Genomic DNA, 24,834 nt, shown 5'->3' with positions numbered 1-24,834 from the left:
TAGTAGTAACATAAAAAATTTATTTCAATCTCTACAAATATCATGAAGACAAAGTTATTCTAATATTTAGTAGGAGATGGAACAATTATTTTTTTGACTTAGTATTTATGAAATTAGTGCCTTTGATAACATTTTGAAGAAATAATGTAAGATTTATTAAATCAGAAATTCTAATTCATTATAATGAATGTAAATAAAAAGATATAGTTGATGAATTTTATGATGACTATCATCTTAGATATTGTGGTACAGGGCTTTCTACTTCATTACTTTTAGCCTCGAGACTTATTATAATTTATAGAGGAACTGAAGCAGCACAACTACTTAACATTATTATCTGCATTATAAGCATCAACCAAAAATTAGGATTATAAATTTTGAAATTCTAATTTTGGAACTGTACTTTTTATATGAAAGTAGTAATGATAATAAGAATAATAAAACTGACGATTACATTTCTACTGATTGTACATTTTCATCTATACATTTTATTTAGCATTCAAAATTATTTAATCTTTACCTGGAAGTAAAAATGACTTCAAAAAGCTTCTGCAGCTTTCTAATTGCCACATCCTAGAGTAACTGTTAGCTGATTCTTCAGCAGTAAGCAAATTACTTAAAAAAAAAAACGTTAAAGTTTAATACATTAATACTGTCAAGTCATTTTGCATAATACAATTTTAAGAAAAGAATTTTTCTAAGTATTTTTTGCACTCAAAAGAAAATGAAAAATTAATTCTATTTTATAAATGTCTTAGCGGAAGTAAAGAGTTCTTACTTCCTCCTCCTCTTGGAAGATTTGGCAATTTGTCTTCTTAACTACTCCTGCTTACTTGTAAGTTACCCCCACCTCTAAATCCCTTCATGAACCTGGAGCCAGAGGCTGATTTGGGAGGATTTTCCACTTCTTTCTATAAACTGTGCCAGCACCAACCTTGTAAGTCATCCAAAATAAAAATACAATTTAAGTAAAATTACTGTACTTTCCATAACAAATAGTAGCTTCCACACGAATTTATATAAAATTGCTGTCCCCAAGTCCATTCTAAACAGAAAATCTGGAGCCTCTACTGACTGAGAGTCAGAACTATGAAAAAGTTCTTCTGTCTGCTCTACCTTTTCAGGAAGTGACAGGTCCTAAAGTTTAGTTCACTCCTTCAGTATTGGTGGGTGTGTGAGTGATATGTGTTCTTGAAAATTTTAGGGTTCTGGGGGAAGAAGAGAGAGGAAGTATGCAAGACAGTCAGTGTTAATTACAGTTCATCAGTAACTATGAAGATTAGCCTTGTTTGGAAAGAGAGTATTAGTTCACAACCCCCTTAATCTATGATCACGAAAGTCCCACTCCTTCCTAAGTGAGAATTGATTGTATTCTGTTTCTCTGTACATATGAAACACACAAGCATACGCTAGTTAAATTGATGATTCTGGGCAGTAGCAACCTTAGTTTTATGTCTAAGCTATCCAATTTACCCACATAATAAAAAAGTCTGGCATGTGGTGGCAAAATCTGAGAATCTTCATGATTCTTGGACCTTCCCAAGGTCTCTTTGGCAACCGGACACCTCAGACTGTAGGCAATTTTTTAAAGTGAAAGGAAAGGGACATGTTTAGGCAAGCCATGTCCAACAGGAGACTGTAATATAGATAAATACTCTCAGTCTTAATGGAAATTTCTAAAACAAAAGTAATTGGGGCCATAAAAGTAAGTTAAAAGTACAATGACATTGTATAGTATTTTTCCCTTCTGTTTTCTTATTTTATCACTTTTTCTCTTTGTTTTTAATTTCATAGCTGAGGTATAAATCCATTTTTAAAATAAGGATTTTAAAGTTTTTATATTCATGAATCAAATAGAAGTGATTTACCTCTTGTTAGAGAATGTAGTAATGATAAGATGAATTCTTTAAGTTGAAACAATGGCCTTAGAACCTTGGATAATTTAAGTCTTCTGTTCTAACTTTGGCAAATCATTGCCTAGATAAGACTTAAGTTTCACAAAGCCTCATTAGATATTTGAGTTATAACAATAAGTAGATATACAACTTATGTGAATAAAATGTTTGTTATTGTTTAAGTAAATATTTTTAATATCAGATTGAAATTCAAGATTATGCTAATTTCTGCTAATTTCTGTCTCAGATTGCCAATCTGCCTTAACAGATGGATTAGGGCGTATGGAGTAAATAAAAAGCTAAAAGAGCACTAAAAAAGACAGTATGGGTCTTGCAAATAAACATCTTGTACCTTAGCAAAGGGATTAAAAACATTTAAACAAATTGTACATAGTTTCTGTACTTGTCTCATGCAGTTTTTAGATCTGACATCTCATATGGGCAGTTCTAGTTCATGGTAGTTCTGTATGTCACAGATGTATCCCCTGAATGACATAATTCTTTGCCAGAGATGAAGATAATTAAGACTCTCAAGGCCAGGTTCCTCCATTTTACACTGACACCTTCCTGAGATCACTAACAGATGCCTGAGCAGCTAGTGATGAGTTGTTCCAGTTGCTTCCAGTACCCAACAGCATTCCCCTCTGATAGATAAGCCAATCATAACTAAGAACTCAAAACCTCGCACATAGCTCCTACAGTGTCCACTCTAAGAATAATTTATTAAAGACTTGTAGACTTTTTTTTGGGTAATTTTCATAAAAATGTGTTATTTTAGGACACATTAAATTCCAGGATTGCAGTAAGGAAGAAGAGGACTGTATTAGTTATGTTCCTAGTTTTGTAAGTGGCATAAGAAGCAGAGGAATGGGGTGACTTTATTCCAGGATAGCAGACAATATTAAGTTACATGTATGCCACATGGTATCAGATAGCAACCAAAGGCTCTTGTCAGAGGGCAAAGATGCTGGGTTATTAAGCTATGCAATTTTGGCTCAAACTAGAATACAATGATTCAGCTCTGCAATATCAATTCTGAGAAGATTATAGACCAGTCTGTACAGTAACAATGGAGTATTGAACAGATGTGTGGATCAATATTCAGTTCTACATGTCTGGTCCCCCCAACACCAACATCACATTGACAGAGGTAAACACGGTCAGTGGATGACTTCTATTAGAGATAGGATGTGATCCCTGGGACTCCTAGAGGAGTAAGTTGATATCCAAATCTATTGGTCAATCACTGTCCACACTGTGCTGTGATCCTTGACTATTATTGGTCAGAGAGCTATGACAAATCTTTCAGAAGACCTCATGACAATCCTGTGAGGTATAAACTGTTATTATTCCAATATTACAGGTAAGGAAACTGAGGCACTGGGCAACTAAGGTCACAGAGCTAGGTAGTGATTGAGCCAGGCAATCTGGCTCTAGTTCAGGGCTCTTAACTCCTTATTATGGCCTTCTAAAGTTACTTTATGCAGATAAAAACAAGTATGTATATTTTTATTCATATATTCCCTCCAGCTGCTTACTATAGACACTGTTTTACCTCTTAGATTTTTTTCACAGAGGTATCCTAGAAATTGCCTTTACATGGAGAGATTTAATTAAAGACTGCTTGATCTGAATTGCAATTTGAACTCTAGATATAATCTTTACTTACATTTTAGAGACAGGAGAAAATGGAAATGTCTGAAGTCCTGTACGTAATGAGTTCACAGAAGAATATTCATTTTTTAGGTGTAGGTAAGTTAATGGCATTTCTAACTCTTCTAGAATACATAAAAATTTAAAAATTACAATATTACATAAATATTGAATAAAATTAAGTATAATTTAGAAATTTTTATTAGCAACTATTATGTTTGATCATTATGTTATAACAAAAGTTTTCAAGAGAAAAACTTGGGTTATTTGAAATACAAAATAACAGTTTTAAATTTGCATCTAAGTAAGGAATTATACACATATCACATGGTGTCTCAACTGTGATAGTGGTGATTTTTAAGATAATCCATTAAGTTTTATTGAGTTTACTATATGAGATAAATTCTAAGAGCTTTATGTGTAACAATGTTTTTAGTTCTGACAACTTGTGTTGTGAGTACTTAGGAGATAGTACTATTTTTATTTCCAAACTAACTATTGGTGATGTTAAGTAAATGATATTAATAATAAGTAATCCTGCACCTTAATAAGTCTGGAGTCTAGGCAGCCTAGCACAGAGTTCTATATTTATATGGTGGGTTTGACAAACTGATCCTCACTTATTCATATATGGTCAGTATGTTTCTATCACTTTCATAAATAAAGAGGTAAGTTTCCAAATAGATAATTAATGTGATCCAATTGTAAATGTAACCAACTAATCGTACCATCAACATAGTTAAGAAGCATCACGATTTGCCATTACACTAAAAAGATGATTCTAAGATTCCAAATATGATAGAATTATAATATTAGCAATGATGATAGGATTGCTTTGAGGGATTAAGAAGTTAAATTTACAAAAATGTAACAAGGATTAGCAAGGTTGCTAATACTGAGATGAAATTTAATATTTTTTTACTGAGTCATAAAATTTCTATTTTAAATATTAATTATTTTATCCACTTTTCCCTTCGATCTTTGTAACTCTCTCAGTATATTATTCAGTTTTGATGCTAGAAGGATGAGTTAATGATAGTGACAAATGTAAAGGAACAGCTAAGAGAAAAAAAATGACAACTTAGATTGCAATAATCAAATTTTAAATATGAAAACTTTAAATATGTAGACTTTATATGTGAATGCATTGTACTTTTACATACTACATACGTAACTGCTGATAAACTCAATGATTTATTCAAAACTTCCACCTGGTTCACTGTGCTCTGGTTTACTGTGCTCTGGTTCATATTTGCTTTGAACGGCCAAAATCTCTGTGGGGCTGCAGTTTATATCCTCAATGTCTATTCCATGCTTGGTAGTAAGATCTGAAAAGAAAAGGAAGAAAGTCTACTATCAGCCAAAGTGTTATTATATTAAAGTTTTTGTAATCTTGTTCATTCTTCTGTGGCAATGACTCTTAGAGTACATCAAAACTAAGTGAAGGCTGGGAGTGTAGTAAATACCATAGTCATCCCATAAGGTCACTTGTCTTTTCTATTTACAGATTAAGTTGTGGAATGTTTTCAAGTTCTGGTAAGAATTTGATTAACTTACTCAGGTTGGCTTTTCATTCCTTTGTTTTGACTTTTAGGCTGATCAGTAATTTCCTTGACTTAGTCTTGTCTGCAAGAATTCCTTTAAGCCTGTGGTCTATTGATAAGTAGCATGTCTGTTCTCAGTGGATATCATAAATCCCCCTTCATTCCTCCCTAATATTATATAGCTTTGATCATTTCAACTAAAATTTATGAGAGGGTAGTTAAATATTTGAGCTCAAATTGTCGTTTAAAAGAATTCAACAAGATTTACTAAATCTAACTGGGATGAAATCATTTAAATTTTAGATTATTACTCCCAGTCATCTGATTCCATGAATCATAACTTTACTCTGAGCTTTTTCATACCTAACTAAAGTCAGCATAGTTGTTAGTGCTTTGTCATTGTATATAAGAAAACAACTTTCGAAAATTAGTACAGTCATAGGTGTCGTAGCTTTATTTGTGTAATTATTTTGAAATGGTTAATTTCAGAGATGTTTTAAGCTTGTAAGGGTATAAAGAGCAAGACAATGAGAAGAAAGTCTCATCAATAGTAAATCTAAGATTTCACCATGTAACCTGCAGAATACTTTTTAAAAAATCTAGAGGTTCGGAAAAAAGTTTAACGAACAAGAATTTTTATAACAAATGTTATTAGGCAGTTTTTACAAGTAATAGATCTTTAAATTAATTCTCACCTCTTTTGAAAAGCTTTTCGTTTTCATCTACATAATTTATTATTTCTGGCATTAAGTTTAATAATTCCTTCAGTTCTGAAAGTGATGGAATATCAACTTGTTTGAAGCCTGTAGACAAAGTTGATGGCTGAAATAATACATAGGTAAAACAAAATTTTAGTGAGGTTTTCCAAATAAAGATTCCTGAACTCAGAAACAGATTTCTATGTTTAAATGGTATATCAAATTTAAAGCTAAACCTACATTCAAAATTTTTAATGCTATGCATACATTAAAAAAAAAAGGGAAGTGTAGCAGCCCAAAACGTATTATATTACGATCAATGTTCTGAGTGATGTCCTTTATGGCACCAATTACATTAGTGATATACAATATCCCTAGATGCAAGAATATCTTCTTTTGGGTTAATAACAAATTTTAAAAATTCTTAATTAAAAATAATCACTGTAGCAGACGAGAGATGGTGAATGGGGAGAAGTGAAAAGAAGTAGATGGAATGGAATGGATCGTCACTGCACTCCCTGGAATGTTTCTCTTTCATTCTTACAGAATTGGGTTCCTCAACAAGACTGTATTATGTGCATAACTCAGAGTTAACTGGGGAAGAAAGAAGAGAGAGTGGAGAAAATGTGTTACTAGTTACTAGGTGAATTAATATTTTTACCACGTGTGGTAAAATTTTTCATTGTAAGGCAACCCTTTAAATGACTTAAGAAATCTACATGTAATCTTCTTTGAATGATTTAAGAAAAGCACCAAATATATAAAATTTTCTATTGTTTTCAAAAATGTTTAAAGTAACTTTGTAAAGGCATCTAATCTATATGAGTCTAGTTTTTTGAGCTTGTTAAACTGTGAAAAATTATTTGCACTCAACTGCTAGAATTCTTTACCTATTAACATCATAAAACAATTTTGCGTGCTATTGGAACTGTAGGCTAAAAAAGGGGGGCTGCTTTTGAGAAGATTGACCTTTAATATACAAAGATGTCTTCCTTATTAATCATTTTAGGCAGCACCTAAAATGCAGTCTCAGACCATCCTTATTCTTACTCCTTCAATGAGATAATTTCTTTTATAGTTCAAGTCGTATATCTGTTTTATGACTCACAAATCAACCTTTCTAGCTCCAGTCTCCAATTTTAAATTGGAACATGACCACTTACTGTCCTATACCAAGTATAATGATTAAAATCATGGGAGAGGTTTTAAAATTCCCTATATGTGGGCTTCACACCAGACCAATTAAATCAGACTATACCTAGGTAGGAACCAGGCTTAAGTATTTTATTAAAACTCCTCAAGTAATTCCAATGTATGGCTAAGTTTTAGAACCACTATCTTAGAAGTAAATTTGATTTAACTGATACACATACAACCCATTATCAAGTCTTTTCAATTTGACAATAGAAGATTGTCAATGTATGTTACTAAAAATTTTAAGTATGCTTTATCACTTTTATAAAAATCTTACCAAAAGCAGTATTTCATTGAAATCTGCTGTATCTTCTAGCTTCTCCTTACAAAAGTTCTCTTTATCCATGTAAAAATCTTCTTTCACAAGACCTTTCAAATCTCCTTGAAAAGGGAAGCGTTCACTTAAAAAAAAAAAAAAGCCACATTACATTAATGTTTAGTAATAGCAAGTTACATACTAAATTTAGCCAATCAAAATACATAAAAATTAAAATTAGAGTTGAGATAGAGTAATGACAAAATATTGATAAGATCTAGACTTGTGAGCATACAAAGAATATTTTCTCCTCTTAAAAATATGTACAACATTAGAAAATTAGGTACCTGAAAAAAATAGCTTCTGTGAAGACCTGTTCTTTGAAATCTAAAAGGGGGTCCTTTATCAAAAACAGTTTTAGCCTGCTCAATAGAGCATGCAAGGTTGGTAGCTGACTTTTATAGGCAAAAATGATTTCTTCATCAATAGACAAATCTGAAAAAATGAAAGAAATGTAAATGAATAAGAAAAAATCTAAAAGTTATATAAGAGGATCTAGATAGTTACTATAGTCAGCCATTAGATAAAGTTGAGGTTTCAAACACATTTTTAATTCTTTAGTTTTTTCTTGTACTGTGCATATAAAGCATGTAGCATAGTATTGTTATATAGATAAAAGCTCAATAAATTTTAATATGGTTTAATACACTGAGTAGTAAACAATAACCTGAAAGAGTTATAATGGCTCATATTTTTCAACAAAAATTAATTTAATCAATGAAGAAAAATCTCTTGTAGTCTTATGCTTCAAAATAGCCAGGGATAGCTTAAACGAAATTGTAAAGAAATAAAAGCATTTGACTTTTGATGACTCTAATCTTTTCTTCTCTGCATCATTTTGCCTCTTAATTCCTCCCTAGAGACTCTGACATGTAGGGAATGGAGATAGTCTGCAAAACCTACAAGTCAGACCAATTCTCATCCTAGCATTCTAAAGGTTTTCAAACACGTTTGTTATAAAATTAGTTGCAATGAAAATTACATAGCAAAATCTCTACTTGAGAAGTGTGATTATATCTTACATATTAGAAAACACTACTCTAACAGAAATTTACTGGAATAAATTTCTCCTCTCTATCCCCATCCTACCATGTTTGTGTTACTCTAGTATCTTAGCTGTGTCAGGATTTTAATAGTTTCTCAGCTAAGGGAGAGAACATAAATCCTGGCTCCATTCTTCAAAAAGCTCTAGGGTAGAAAGGGAGAAAGGAAAATGTAAGCTCAGATGAGGAATTACTCAGAAAGCCAAGCTCCCAAAAGCAAAATCCACCTTGAAGGGGAGCAATGGCATCTTATGATAAGCAGTGGTGCTGCAGTTAAGTAATTTTAGAATGGCATGAGAGAGGTAGCATGGAGTGATGTCCCCATGACCAACTAACTACATCACTGGTGTGCCTGTGCTTAATAAATATATGATATAAAGCAGGCAGACAGGGACCATCCCTTCGCCTGGTGCTAACTTGAAACGTCAAAAAAGAAATTGTTATACAAACTAGCCTAGTTAAGAGATTGTTAACCTGTTAAATTCTTAATCTTGCGGCCCAGAGCTTCCCATGAAACACCAAAGAAAGCTAGGCGTCATGTCTAAGCAGGGCTTATCTGAGAAAATTTAAGGATGGTTCATTTGTTTATCTATTTTGTAAATATTAATGGTTATATTAATAGTGAAAACACAAATGGCATTTGTTTTTATTCCCATTTGCACATTCAACTTCTAAACACAGACCCTCTAGCTTTCTTCTCTTCCAACAGGCTAGCTAATTCTGGTATTTCTGGGAGTTCAGATTGTCTTGTTTTCTAACCACCCTTTTTAGATGATGCCACTAGATGGCAGCATCACACCACAATTGATGTTCCTCATACTTATACAAAGGTTTTTGTTTGTTTTTAACCAAGGGCGCTACTTCCTTATGTTTGTATGGCTATACACCATTTCCTGGAGTGCTTACTCCTATTATATGTACCAACACAGATAAGGACACTTTTCCTCTATTGTAGAGGAGTGTTAAACTGTCAGGAGGAAAAAAATTTTGGCTAGTTAACTATGAAAAGGAGTAGGAAAAAGAGGTCTATTGATAGGAAAGAATATAAGCTTATTCTTTGCAGATATTTTTGTCTACCTAGAAAATGCGAGATAACTAAATGAAAACAAAGACATTCACTAAGGTATCTGGTGAGAAATTATAAAATCAATGGTTTTCAAATATACATAAAAACCTAGTCAAAAATTAATAGAAAAACTCACTCATGATGGCTACGAATATACAAATTTGAGGAAGAAATATAACAGAAATGTGCAGAAAGTATATGGAGGCAACCATAAAACTTTAGTGAGGATCATTTAAAAAAATTTTTTAAAAGGCAAGCAAGATAATCCCTTTCCTAGCCAAAAAGACTATAGCAAAAATTCTAAAAGGTCCCAGTAATATTAAGTTTCTCAAGAGGTCTGTTTTGGAACTTAGAAAACTGATTATAAAGTGAATCTGGAAGACTATAGATATAAGAGTAAGAAAAAAATTAAAAAGGAGACCAGTAATACATGTCATAATTATATTCAACAGTTAAAATTGTATGATAATGATACAAAAATGGGCAAATCAAAGAACATAATAGAAGATTCAGAAACAAACTCTAATGTGGATAAGGATTTGCTATGTGATGTAAGCAGCATTTCTAATCAGTGGGAAAGAAAAGACTATTTCATAAATGATATTGGGACAACTGCTAAAACATTTGGAAAAAATATTTTTTATTCTTATTTTTAAATGTATACTAAACAGTTAAAAGAAAGTATGCATAAATAATTATCTAATTCAAGGAAGAATTTTCAAAGTATAAAAGCGATGAAAAGAAACTATAAAGGAAAAACATTGACAGGACTAATTAAGCTCAAATTAAATATATTCGGGGTTATCAATATTTCTGATATATAAAGGTAAAATATACAAATAGAAAAATAGACAAAAGAGAATAATTTCACAAAATAAAAATATATAAATGACTACTAGGCACTAGTAATTCTTAAAATTCAAGTAAACATACAGTAATTTTTTGTCCATTACATTGGATAAATATATTACTACGACATCAGTAATAATATACCCAATGATGATAAGACTGGCATAAACAGGGTATTTTCCTACCATGCTAGCGAATATACAGCTAAAAAAAACCATAAGTTATATCAAATGATTCCACTGTCAGGGATTCACTTTAAGAAAATAATTGGAAATGGAAACACACATATATGTACACATTAAAAATTAAAAACATTAGTGCTCTCAAATTGGGAAATATATGATAAATAAGATTAAAACTGCAGTCATTAATAGCCATGCTTTTGAAGAAAACTTAAGTATATGGTGAAATGTTCCCAAGATAATGGTAACATTTAAAAATAATATAATGCATATACAGTGTGATCATAATACAAAATGATTTATGTTTAGATTATAGGATTTTTTAATATTTTAGTAAAGGGATCATCTATATTTAACATGTAAGTATCTTAACAGTCATAGAAAAAGATTAATAAAATTCAATCCTCATTCATGATCAAAAGCTCTTAGCAAACTCAGAACAAAAGGAAGCTTCCTCAACCTAGTAAATTCTTCTAACATTTCACCATGGAGAATGATGTAAACATCGAAAATGATTCATCATTTAAAATGAAGTAAACATTGAGATACTATCTATTTATACCATTTTATTGGCAAAACACTAAAGTTTTCCTTTACTGTCAGAAATAAGACATATATGGCAATTATCACTACTTTTATTGAACAATGTACTGGAAATCTCAGTAGGCACAGTGAGACCAAAAAAGATATAAATGTTGTAAAGGAAGAAACATATGGTCAATTAAATCACTATCTGAAAGAGATATCTATACTCTTATGTTCTCTGTAGCATCATTCACAACAACCTAAGTGTCTGTTGACAGATCAATGGATAAGGAAAATGCGGCATATATATATATATATACCAGGAAATATTGGTCTGTCTTAGAAAAGAAGGAAATCGAATGACACAGAACTCATAAAGAAATATAAAATATTAAAAATTCATATGTATTTTAAAATTTTTTGTTTTTATTTTTCAATTATAGTTGACATATTAGTTTCAGGTGTACAACATAGTGATCAGACATTTATATAACTTACAAAGTAATCTCCCCCATAAATCTAGTACCCACCTGGCACCGTACATAGTTATTACAATATTATTGACTATATTCCCTATGCTGTATTATACATCCCCATGGTATTTTTGTAACTGCCAATTTGTATTTCTCAATCCCTTCACCTTTTTCACCCAGCCTCTCAACTCCCCTCCAATCTTGCAACTATCAGTTTGTTCTTTGTATCTACGAATCTGTTTCTTTGGGAAACTCAAGCCTATTTTCATTCAGTGACTTATAAAGATGCTTCTAATTCTAGATGATGATAGCTATTATAAAATTTGCCAATAGCAGCTTCTAGTTTGCAACATTAATAATAATAATTATGTTTGGGTAACCTATTTCTTTTTACAAACCATCTCTTTATATGTACATATATTTGATCCCCACAATTTTTTATAAGAAACTAAAAGAATAAATTAAAATAAATTATAGAAGAAAATTGAAAACCATGAAATTTTAAAAACTGTCCCAAACTTGTACTATTTTTTAATGGTAGATCTGGACTATAATCAAAGCTTCTGATTCTGAATTCAGGCTCTTCCTACTATATCATATTCTCAAATTTGGACTTTAATGCAATCACTTTATCTTACTTTCTTCCAAAACTATAAGAGGGATTTAACTATGTATATATCAACACACACTTATTTGTAAACTCTAAAAATCTTATACAATTTATGTATCTACATAAAAAGAGCAGTAAAAGAACTAATTTATTGTTCAGGCTCAAGCTATAGCACATCTAAATGATAATAGAAATTGTATAATAAAACCTCAAGATTTTTAATTTAAAAAGGGACTAGGCTATTATACATACACGAAAGTCCTCAACAAGTTTTATATGGCTGGAAGAATTCAGCACCTTCTATTATGATGAGAGATTCAGAATATGTTTTGGATAAAAATACTTTTAATTATTGGTTATGGTACATTTGTAAAAACTGGGTGAATTTCCTGACATAATATTATTTCATCTCTACTTCGAATTATGGTTTGATATAAATTAGATGAAATTGAAAACCTTTAGGATATTTTGGAAAATAAAATATAAGCATTACTTAATAATCAATTAATTTAAAGTTATACCAGATAGCCATGTCATCAGATCTGTACACTGATGTTAATATTATTAGAGCAATATGCTGTGAGCACACTGTGATCAAATCTCTGAGGCTATTTTGAGGTCAAGCATACTTAAACATCAAGAACAACCTAATATACAAAAAAGGAATTAATATAAAAGAAAGACTATTTCCCTAATGTGGCAAAGCTTAGAATTATAATTTTGCAGGTAGATATCTGTGATAAAATTTTAAAAATTAAATTCAATAAACCAAAAAACACACAGGAATGAAAACATGTATATTAGAAATATTTTATCACAATGAAAATAAATGTTTTACCTTGGTTTGTTGCTTGAAGTAATGGCCATTTTTCTAAACAACTGATGGGCGTAAAAACTTCACTATAGTCCTTAGGAGTGTGTAAGGTTGCTTCCTCAATGTCATTTTGGGAATTTGGATTTGAACTTGGAACAACTTCCTCAAATTCATAGTTAATCCGAGTCGCCATTCCTGTAACTGTTTTTCTATGACATTACAAAATTACTGATTTTATGTATGTTTTATTTTAAAACATCTTTATTAACAAATAGTATATGTTCACTGTAGAAAAACTAATACCAACTTCCAACAGATACAGAGAAAAATTACCCATAGCCCCACCACTGAAGAAATAAATTTTAAAATGATATATTTTTATAATTATTTTGAGTAATTTTAAACAAAAATGGATTCATGTACACAGTATTCTGTAACCTCTCTTCTCTGATAAACGTAAAGCATGAATATATTTATATGTCAATTAATGTACATTCACTTCATTTTTGAATGGATAAACAGGATCCCATTGTTTTGGTAAAAAACAATATCCAACCAATCTCTATTGCTGAAAATTTAAATTTATTGAACTTGTTTGCTATTATAATGCAGGGAATATCTTTATGTACTCGTCTAATTGTTTTCTCAAAATACTTTTCCCAAAAATGGAAAAGATGAAGTCAAAGGTATACAAATTTTTAGACTTTGCCATGCATCGCCAAATTGCTCCTTACATATCATTATCCAACCTTTTATATTGTCTATACTATTGGGATATTTGGACTCACAAGAGATATTTCCAATTAATTTTCCAACAGATAAATATATTATTGGCAATTTAGCTACATATCCTAATATACCATTTTTTTTCTGATATCCTAAATATTTTAGCCTTAATAATTCCATATACAGACTTAAAGAACCAAAATGGATACAATTCCCTAGTGTAATTGGAGAAAAAATAAATATGCCATATCTTAAAAATCATAGGAAAATCTCTTAAGTTTCTCCTTTACTCTTGAAGAAAATACAAAGTACAAGAAAAAATATTTCAACTCACTCAGGTCCATATTACTCAAAAGAACATTGATTCTTTTTGTGTTGATGAAAATGCTCTAAAATTGATTGTGGTGATTGTTGCACAACTCTGTGAATATACTAAAACTATTGAATTGGACATTTTAAATGGGTGCATTATATGGATATAAATTATCTCTCTATAAAGCTGTTACACAAACCAAACCAAACAAAAAAGTATAGGGTTTTAAGTCAGACAGACTGGGGTTGAGGGTTTGAAGACTAGCTCCCACTATTGACTAGTTGCATGACTGTGATCTAGTTACTTAATCTTCATATATAATATTGGGATAGGAATATTGAGCTCACATAGTTGTTATGAGGCACATAGGAAATATATGTGCAACATCCTGCATTCAACTATATTTATCTGAGTGCTGCAAGCCATGAAAGCATAGAGAATTTTAATATGATTATATGTTCTTCCTCTTGCACTCTTTGGCTATGTGCAGTGCCCTGGTAGCCAGAAGCTTATTGCATGGTTCTACCTCATATTTTTGCATTTTGCCTTGTCAAGTTCAATAGTCTCAACCCTTCCTTTAGCCTACCCATCAAGCTAGCTTCATTACTCTAATACATATTTATTTGTTAGGAATTTAATGTCTTTTAATACATGCTGACGGTTTTTTAAAAATTAGAATAGTTATTATTTGTGGTAGTGCTCTGTCACATAGCTTGGACTACAGAAACTAATTTTCCTGTATGTCCTGTTACTTTTGGTGTGCAATTTTGTATAACACAGGTTTTTTGGGAATACATGGCAGAAAAGCCCACATATGTTAAAACAAAGTATACCAACAATAGTAAAAGCATTAAGGCCTGAGAATCAATATTAAGAAGTAACAAAAATAGAAACAAGAAACAAAGAAAGGTGAGATAGAGAATTTGGAAAAGCAAAGTTTAGGAAATCTAGGTAGTGCTAATCATCAGAATGTTTATTCTTAAGTTCTATTAGGTAACAAAACTGTAGTAGCTCCTCAATAATTTAGAATTAAATGTCAATATGGGAAATCTCTGTGCCTTCTGCTCAATTTTGCTCTGAACCAAAATTTGCTACAAAAAATAAAGTTTATTAAAAATTTAAATTTTACTACATGAGACAAAATTAATAGTGGCTTAAACACACAAAAAATCTAGAGGTTAGAAGTTCATAGCTAGTAAGGCAGTTCCACAATTTTGTTAGAAACTGAGGCTCCTTTTGTTCCACTATGCCATTGCTAGATTTAATTTTTGTCAGTGTAGTCCAAGGTGGTTGCTGGAGCCAATCATTATATCTGTATACCAGCATCAAGAAGGAGAAAAGTAAAAAGAAAACCATGTCACTTTCTTTTAAGGATATTCACCAGAAATCTCATAAGCCTCTTTTGCTTATATTACATTGGGAAGACCTTGGCTATGTTTGGCTACAGGAAGGCTGAGACAAGTAAATCTTATTCCAGGTGTCTTCTTTGCCATGAACTATGTATCAGTAATGCAAAACGAATGAAAAGTCAGATATGACCAGGTGTCCATTCCCTTAAGGCCTCCCATTTCTTTCATACATGCCTTCAGACATGCTGTTTCTCTTGCCTGAAATGTTTTCTCTCATTAGTCTTCTCCTTCAATGTCCAGCTCAAGCTCAATTCCTACTTCTTTGTGGAGCTGATCTCTCCTGCTTACAAATGCATAGATAACCCTACCGATCTAACTCATAGGATGAAAAGAGATCTTAGAGATCATCTTGTATCTTGCTACTCAATGTAGGTTCATGGAGCAGAAGCATCAGCAAACGTTGAAGCATATTAGAAGTGCAGAATCTCAGGTCCCATTACTGATGGACTTAATCAGAATCTCCATTTTTAATTAGATCTTCAGGTGATTCATATGTACTTAAAGTTTGAGGAGCACTGATTCATTATCATTATACTGATAAAGAAAGTGAGAGATAAAATGACTTGTCAAGTAATCAGTACTTGACTTATCAAATCAAGACTTGAAATCCATATCTTTTAATTCACAGTACAGAGCTCTCTTTTCACTATACCTTTCTGCTTCCTCGCTGATGACGAGTTCAGTCATGCAACAGATACTCTGCATTGGCCTTATGCCTTGTGATCTTATGGTCATCCTATAATTTAATTCTTATATTAATTTTTTCTGTTTATATGTTACCTTCCTAACCTGACTTTTAAATTCCTAAATGAAATGGTATATTGGATTTCTCCGTATTTAGAGTCTAGACACATTTAAACTGGTTGTTTCTTTCAAGTGTAACAAAAAAACAAGTCACTAAAACGTGAAAATGTGAATAACTAAATCCTTCCTACACCTGATCAGCATTCTTTGCATGAAGTAAAGCAACAGAGTAAATTATTTACATTAGCACTGAAATATCTAATTTACATCTATATTAATAATGTAGAATAGGTCAAATGTTCCTCATATTATCTTTGTGTTCCTAACTCTGTCATTGTACTTTCCACATTGTATTGTACTTATTTATTTATAAATCTATATTTTACATTTTCTTGTGTTGAGAGTAGGGATTGTGTCTTATTCATTTTTTGTATCCTGTATCCAGCACACAGTGTAACATCCAGTAAATATCTGATGAATGACTGAACTAATAATAAATAACATTTTGACAAAGTATGTTAGAAAACAGCCTTAAATCTGCATTTATAGTACAGGGCAAAAGCTGATTTTACTATGAAGGACATTCTATAGACACAAAGTTTACTTATTGACTAAAAGCATAATAACATATTTACTTTATTTCTGTGTGTTTTTGTAACACAAATGCTTACGGAACAGTTATTATGTGATGAGGGCAAGATAAAAAGAGGATGTAAATCACTTCTATTAACCTCTCCTTTGTGGTCAGATTAGGGCTTTTTCTTCAGATAAAAGATCAAAATTTGTGCAGATATAAAGGAAAGGATATTCTCTCTTTAGTTGTCTGTAGCACTTACTGTTTATCTCCAAGATATAAAGGAAAATTTGAGGTTAAGGACACATACTTCTCAAGGAACTCCTCCACAAAGAGACTTGCTTTCCATTGGTCCAAGATTGAGCTATCATTCATTCCCCGAACTGAAACAGTTGAGACTAGAAAGGAGAATGATAAACATTAGCTTCTAGAATTTTCTTTTATTCTTAATCCAATGAAGCTAAATATTTACCTCTGGCATTATAGTATTATCTTTATTTGTTCACGATGTAATTTTTATAAAGATTCCAAATATTTAAATAATCATTCTCATTATTACCCTCCCCCCCTAAATATCGATGACCTACATTTAGTCAAACTAATGGTCAACTCACTATCCTCATCTTACTTGACCTTTTAATAAGAACGAATGCTTCTGACTACTTCTTCCTTCTTGAAATACTTTCTTCTTTAGAATTCTAAAACACCCCACTCATCTGGGTTTCCTATCTCGCTTGTCTTCTAAGGTGGTTTTTCCTTCTATGTCAGCCTTTTAACTGTTGGAGTGTTCCAAAGCTCCATTCTAGGTTCTCTGCTCTATCCATATTCATGCTCTCAGTGACTTCATCCAGTTCTATGAGTTTATGTGCAATCTACAAATTGATGACTCCAACTTGAAACTCCAGTTGTGCTCAAGATTAGTATTACCAATTGCCTTCTTGATGTAGATGCTTAATTGGTATTTTAGCCTGGCCAAAGCAGGGCTATTGACTCCAGCCACAAACTGGCTTCTCCATGAACCTTTCCCTATCTTAATAGCACTGCCATCCACCCAGTTTCTCAGGTCGAAAACTTAGAAGAAATTCTTTATTCTATTTTTTTTAAACCCTTGCACTGTTGGCTGGACCTTAATTTCAACCACTTCTTACATCTTCATCATTATAAGCCCAGTCCAAGCCACTCTCATCTTTTATATAGCATGTAGATTTACCTAGTATTCTAGATCTAGAACCACTACAATGCCTTCCTGATTGACTTTCCTGTCTCTGCTCTTGCCCCCCAATCCCTACCCCATCCATCCTTCAGACAACTAGAATGATTTTTTCTAAAGCATGAATCAGATTATGTCACTCCTTTTCTTTAAATTGCCCGATGACCTACCATATTGGCCATAATGTAAACAAACAAGCAAACGCCATATTATGGCCTGCAAAGCCTTATACTCTCAGAAACTGCCTATTGTACTCCCAACTCCTGAAATTTCATAACATTACACAATTGTGTCTTCTCTATAGATTTATAAATACCAGATATTAGTTTATATATTTAGTGATTTTATTGCTGCATCTTCCTTACCAGTCTGAAAGCCCACCGAGGGCAGGGACCATTTCTGTGTCCTCAGCACCCATAACAGTGACTGGTACACAATACATGCTAAATAAATGTTAACAGACTTGACTCGTCTGTGGAGGTTACCTCTTTCTTAAATCCATGACATGATAAAAGCAAAAGATAATATTTTGTACATATACATTTAAAAAGTTTTATATTCAGTGTATCACTAAAACTTACAGTAGCCCTTCTATAGTTGAGCAAGATCATATTATAATAAAACAAATGTTTACAAATGTTAGACTATGTTAAGACTTTTTCGTCTATATATTTTTTATTTGTTCTATTCATATCAAGTATAAGCTTTTCAATTCCTTACTTTGTCACCCCAATTCTGTCATAAAAATGAATAAATGCAATGCATTTTATTTAATGAGAAGGTACTGAATTTTCTTAATACTGTGCTAAACTCTGAATTTTTAAAACAAATTTTTGAGAAGTAAAAATAAAACATACCTCTTGTCCATGGCCTCCTAAATTTATCATCAACAACTCCTGCTTGATAATTTCCATCTTGATATAAACATGAAGGAATTCGAAGAAATAAAGAATCTCTGCAAAACTTCTTTCTAACTACATTCTATGCAAAAAAGTAAGATTATAAAATATTTTAACATATTTAATAGATTTAACATATTTATTAATATTCATAATATCGAAATTCTTTATTTTTTAAAAATTTTTATTTAAAGGTAACATATACTCATTATAAAATACCAAATAACATAGAACCGCATTCTGAGAAAGTCAAGGTCCCTAGTAATATCAGTAATAGTTTGGTGTATTTTACTATCGAGTTTTTTTCTAGGTTAGGCTAAAATGTGTATGTGGCAAAAAACGAGATCACGTCATTTACATACCATTTCGCAATGTGCTTTTTTTAACTTGGTATAAATGGTTGTTTTAACTTTTGTTTCCTATGTCTTTGCATTATTTCACTTGTGACAACCATAAAATGTTTCTAAATTTTAAAAATCTAATAAATACAACTATTTCTTTAAAAGAATATTAAATCAGTTCAGTAAATCAAAGTTCTCTATAATTTGATTATGCCTTTACTTTCCTGCTCTATCTCCCATTACTCTTTAATACCAATTGTTCTCTTAAAATAGACTTGTCTCCTCGCTACTCCATTTAACATTTAGTAGTCACTTTAACAACAGCATTGCCTATAGTGTGCCTCTGAAAAATGTCCTGCTATTCTTTTCTAGCTATCAAAACCCTATTTATTTTTCAAGGCTCATCTAAGCAATAGCTCTTCTATAAAGTCTTCTTTCAGTGACTCTCGACTTCCCACAAAATTCATTATTTTATGTATTTAGATAAATAATTGTTTCTAAGTAATTTCCAGAGGTTTTATGTTTGCTGAAGGTGTTATGACATAGTGAATAAAAGGTCCTTTTTATCCAAGAATAAAAGGTACAAAAAAAAATCAGTTAAAGTAATTTATGTAAAATGAAGATCAAATGTTCACAATAAGGAAAAACAGCTTGATTGGTAGTTTACCTAAAAGAATAAAATAAAGTTATAAAAATTAAATTTTATACCTATCAAAATTTTGTTTATAATTAGCTTATAATTTTCCCACAATCTGTATAATGACATGCGCGATATTAGTCATTACTTCACCTTTGATCATAAAGATATTTTTAGAAAATATTTGAGGATTTAACCAAGGCATTAAATATTTGAAGACTTAATCAAGGCATTCAATATCTAAGGATTTCCCAAGGCATCTCTGACTCCCTTCATATTCAAACTATTCTCTTTTGTTTGTTAACTGATCTAATTTTGAAGGATCCTCATTTGATAATAGATTTACCTATTATTTGGGTAGTTCTTCAACACTTTTCATGAACTTTAAAAAATTCTGTATTTTTATAAGATTTGTCATTGATTAATATATTTGTACTGTGTCATGGGGTGTGGTACATGAGCAAGAAATTAAGACAACATTGCAAGGATAAAAGTTTGAGGATGTTTGAGTACAGACTAGTTTTTCAAGTGGCCGATATATTCATAAATATATTTGTGTAACAATGACTTCTGATTCCCTACTATATATATGTTATAATGATACATTTGCTTCCCTCACTTATGAGGGAATAATAAAACCTGAAGATCTCTATATGTATTTCTTATTTTCTGTAAAATATAACAGTGTTAGTGATATCGGAGTATTTTTTTTCCTGGTGGATAGGGTCAAAGTTATAAAGAGAACTAAAATTTAACTTGTCAAGTAAGATCATAAGAACAGTGAACTGTTTGTTGTATAAGTACTCCAATTAGTTCTTAACCATGGGTCTGGCTTGAGTCTCAGCTTTGTACAACTATTCAACTTCTCTAGACATCAGTTTCCTCCTTGAAAATTGTAAAACCTGTGTAATAATAGCATGCACCTCAAGGAGTAGTTATGACAATCAAATGACATAACTCATCAACTTATCAAGTGATATAATCCAGCAAAAAAGCAAAGTATCTGGCCCATAATAAGTGGTGAATACATGGTGTTATTGTTATTTTATCATAAAGATAACTGAAATTGCTTTTCCCCCACATTGTCAATAAAGATTACTCAAGATTTTTCATAAAGCAGCTCAAACTTTCTAAGAGTTTCCATTTTTTTTCTGCTGACACTTTAACTTCGTGATAAATTGCTTATAATTTCCTTCCAAAAGTGGCATTTTTGAGGTATATTAAAAGTAGGAGGCAATTTTAAATGAATCTTGAAGCAATTAGATTAAGAATTACTCTTAGACAACTGCAAAGTTATCATAATTATATAGTAAATTCAGATAACATTTTTTATATCATAGTACTTAGTAAATAGGTAATAATCCAGTAACATCCTACCTCATATAAATAGTCTATTGCACAATATTTGAATGTTGAAAACATCTTTTCTTTGAAAGTACCAATTTCAACATCTGTAAATATAAAAATTAAAATTAAATGTTGATGAAATAGTAAAGCCAAGAGCAAAAAATCATTCTTAATCACAAAACTTTGTTTCATTCATTTAAAAAAAGGATCCAAGAGAGATAAGATTAGTGTTTTCCAGAGTCTGGGTGGATGTAGAATGGGAAGTAACTGTTTAGAATTCCCAAAGGATTTCCTTTGAGAGCAATGCAAATCTTATAGAACTACATAATGGTGTATGGTTGCACAACAGTGTAAGTGTATTAAATTCCACTGAATTGTACACTTTAAAATAGTTAAAATGATGAATTTTATGTTATGTATATTTTACCACAATAAAATTGAAGCCAAAAAAACAAAAATAATTTTTAAAGGCTCCAAATGATAAATAAGTAACTATAAACATAACCCTTATTATTTTATCTAATATAAAATGATATAATTGATATAAAATTAATATATTTTTCATATTCTTTAGTACACACAACTTCTATTTGGTGGACTGAAATATATTTAATGTGATCATTTTGTTGCAAAAGAAGCTACAGTTCACAAGACTGGTAGAGTGGTTTTCTCAGGAAAACCATATTTCTTAAGTAGCCTTGAAATGAAATAATCAAGAACGAAACTGCTGAAGTAGTGCAGTATGATTTGGGACCTTCTACTCTCTTACTTAGAACATAAAAAAACCTGAAGTTAGAATTCTCTAATCATTAGCTCATTTGTTATAAAACAACTATAGCATATTATTCCTAGGTAAGTGGGTCAGTATTAGTAAATCAACAAATTCATTGAAAGAAGCAATAACTAAAATTTAGAATGCTAAATGAGTCCAAGATGGTTCTCATGCAAATGAGAATTAATGCAAATAAAAATTACAGTTTAGAAAAGTTACTCTAGGACAGGGCCCAGGTTATCGGATAGTTCTCAGCATTTTGATAAATCATTCAAAATACAATAAATATTTAGTGAATGAAATATCTATTGTAATCCAAATGGTCTTGCCTTAGTTTCATTATCATTTTAAATTTGTTTGAGGTTTACCTGTTTCATTAATCTACATTAATTGGCTATGAATCTATTCCTATTTTCATTTATCATCAAGTGAACATTCTTAACTACTGAAATACTGGATTAAAAAAACTAAGAGCCAAGTTCTTAACATAGAACACAACTATTGTATTTGATTAATGAATTGCAAGACATTTTGGATATTACAATAAGCTTTCCAATGAAAACAAATTCAATAAGTTATCTGAATTATTTTGAACACTGTTAGAGTCTGTAGTGTCAACAAATGTGAGGAATACATAATGTTGGCACCCTCTTTCACTCTTAAACAATGCTGACATAGCATTATTTTACTGGTAATCACTTCTGGAAATATTTCCAATCATTGTACTTTCCTACCTTTTCCATACAAGGTATCACTTATCTTTAAAGCAAATATATCTTCTACAATTTCCATTTCTTGATATTGTGCTTTCACAAAAAAGAATGATCTGATTGCGCTTCATTTTAGAAGTCATTACAAAAAGTTAAAAACCAACTCTACCTAGTTTGTCCAGTTTGTCAGCATATATCTCAAATTTTCCTTTCTTGTGAAGCCTAATATTTCTATTAGCTTTGTATTTATCATGCTCAACTACCTAAAACAATAATTACTGCTGTATTGAAGTTAATCTTTAAATTCATCTAAATATATAGTACTTAAATTAGATACATGTTAAATACATTCATAGAATTTCTTTCATCTGTCAATTTAATTTCATTGCATTACAAATATTTGAATCCATCTTATAGTGGTGGATGGATAAAAAGAGAGATAAATTCGCCTTATTTCTAAAGTCAAAGAAAAGGGGGAAAACAAGCAAAATCATGTTTAGAGAAAAGGTATTTAAAAATTGCAACAATTCTTGTAATATTTTTCCTTACTTGTTTTTAAAGATTTTATTTCTCCTGTGCTACCTGCTGACCTAGTTATTTATTGGGCCAAAATAGAAATGCACATAAATAACAAGGTCAGGTACTTACCCACAAGGCAGAAAAGTAAGGTATCCTAAGATTTTTTCCTCCCAGTTTCACTGAGGTATAATTGACAAATAAAAATTGTACATATATCTAGAGTGTACATATATACAATGGCATATAATCCTCAAAATTATTTAAGACCACACATGAGTTAGTGTGAATCTTCGGGCTGCCTTCCCATCTCTTTCCACCAGCCTAAGGCCTCAAATTTCTCCCCTTCCTCACTCCTTCGCATAAAAACGACACTTCAACAATGTAAAATCGCAGAAGAAGGGAGGTTCACATATTTTCTTATTGTTTAAGCCATACAACTGCAAGTTAGTGGATCGAAGCCCCATTGGCTTTTCTGTTTTTCACATCCTCCGTTCTCACCTAATTAGGCATGGTGAACGCTGGTTTTGGGGTCTTGCCCTCACAGGGATACATAAATCTGTTTTCTAGAGGCTTCAGAGCCGACATACTCTAAGCCACCCTGATCTTTCCTTCCCCTCAGCTCAAGAATATTTCCCGTCTCTCCAGCCCCTCAGAGCTTTTACCAGCGGTAAAACCGCCTCCTACTGGTCTTCGCCGGAGAAAATTCCCGCCCACTGGACATGTGACCTATGACCCTGATATCAGCATTTCCATTGGCCAGCCAGGCGAAGCCCCGCCCCTGCCCCACCCCTTGGGCTCCTGGTGCTTCCCCCTATGGTTGCCGACAACCTGGGACGCCCAAGCATGTGAGGGCCAGGAGGTGGATCTTGGTTAGCACCGTGGTCCTTGTGGGTAGTCAAAACCTTGATCACACGGTGCAAAGGAGCATGATGGTAGAAAAGGGAGGGAAGTTTGAAAGAGCTGGATGGGAAAGGTCGGGAAAACCAGGCAAAGGTTTAGTAGTGGCAGCTCCAGTGTTATTAATTAATCCTGACCAAACTCCACAGGGATAGAGGGAGGGCAAGGGCAGAAGCGTTCCAGAGGTAAAAAACTGAGACGATTTAGCAACCAAACAGATTCAGGGAAAGAGGAAAGCAAAAGAGAGGAGGCAAATATGACTCAGGTGTTTGGCTAAATGTTGGCCATACCTTGATGGTGGAAGAAGATTTGAGGACGGGTAGGAAGATAAATTAGAATTGTAACACAAAAATTGTATACTTTAATTGATAGCCACCTCCAAACACACTCATCTGGGAATCTGCAGTCCTACCTGATAAGGAAGAAGAATTGTCCTTTTCTTTGTATTTATTAACTCCTGTCTTCCTTTCCATCACATTGCTTAGCATTAAATTCCTTTTCAGAAGATTGCATTTATTTTACTAACATATGGTTACCTTTCAAGTTAATTATTAGTGAAATATGAATTACGAAATGTCAGTGGTTAAGCCACATTATTCTCTTAAGTTACCTACTTTATTTGTACAGGTTTGTGCAGTTTGTTTTAGTGATATGAATTTCCTGTTTGGCAATAATCAATTACAAAGATATTCATCTGGCATTGAGGTACATTAATTATTCTGCATTCTTAGATGAATATCTTTTATTAAAACCTTTTAAAATCATGTAAAATAAAAGTAACACATAGTTATATTCATAATTAACAAGTAAAACCATCCGAAAGTGAATACTGAGAAAGTAATCTCCATTACTACCCTGAATCCCAAGTAACTGA

The 24,834-nt window shown here is 31.8% G+C and overlaps 1 protein-coding gene across 5 annotated transcripts in view; it reads right to left on the bottom strand.

The window, feature by feature from the left end:
* SHOC1 (shortage in chiasmata 1) overlaps positions 1–24,420 on the bottom strand; it is a 56,911-nt gene extending 32,491 nt beyond the window's left edge. For 2 of the 5 annotated variants that reach the window (XM_016130037.2, XM_016130040.2), the window contains exons 1-10: positions 21,093–21,292; positions 18,696–18,819; positions 16,939–17,026; positions 12,887–13,071; positions 7,588–7,735; positions 7,262–7,385; positions 5,788–5,914; positions 4,760–4,876; positions 3,565–3,673; positions 521–615 (exon numbers count right to left, since the gene is read on the bottom strand). In XM_016130037.2, the coding sequence (XP_015985523.2) occupies positions 521–615; positions 3,565–3,673; positions 4,760–4,876; positions 5,788–5,914; positions 7,262–7,385; positions 7,588–7,735; positions 12,887–13,071; positions 16,939–17,026; positions 18,696–18,819; positions 21,093–21,254 (1,279 nt within the window). In that variant the 5' untranslated portion in view covers positions 21,255–21,292. Of the gene's footprint in view, positions 1–520; positions 616–3,564; positions 3,674–4,759; positions 4,877–5,787; positions 5,915–7,261; positions 7,386–7,587; positions 7,736–12,886; positions 13,072–16,938; positions 17,027–18,695; positions 18,820–21,092; positions 21,293–23,192; positions 23,363–23,561; positions 23,746–24,372 lie in introns of those variants that run through there. The other 3 variants (XM_036238935.1, XM_016130041.2, XM_016130038.2) reach the window with 3 other exon arrangements.
* Positions 24,421–24,834: the final 414 nt, after the last annotated feature.

This window comes from Rousettus aegyptiacus, unplaced genomic scaffold (genome assembly GCF_014176215.1).
Source record: "Rousettus aegyptiacus isolate mRouAeg1 unplaced genomic scaffold, mRouAeg1.p scaffold_m13_p_3, whole genome shotgun sequence".
NCBI classification, from domain to species: Eukaryota; Metazoa; Chordata; class Mammalia; order Chiroptera; family Pteropodidae; genus Rousettus; species Rousettus aegyptiacus.
This window is presented reverse-complemented; position numbering and strand designations above follow the sequence as displayed.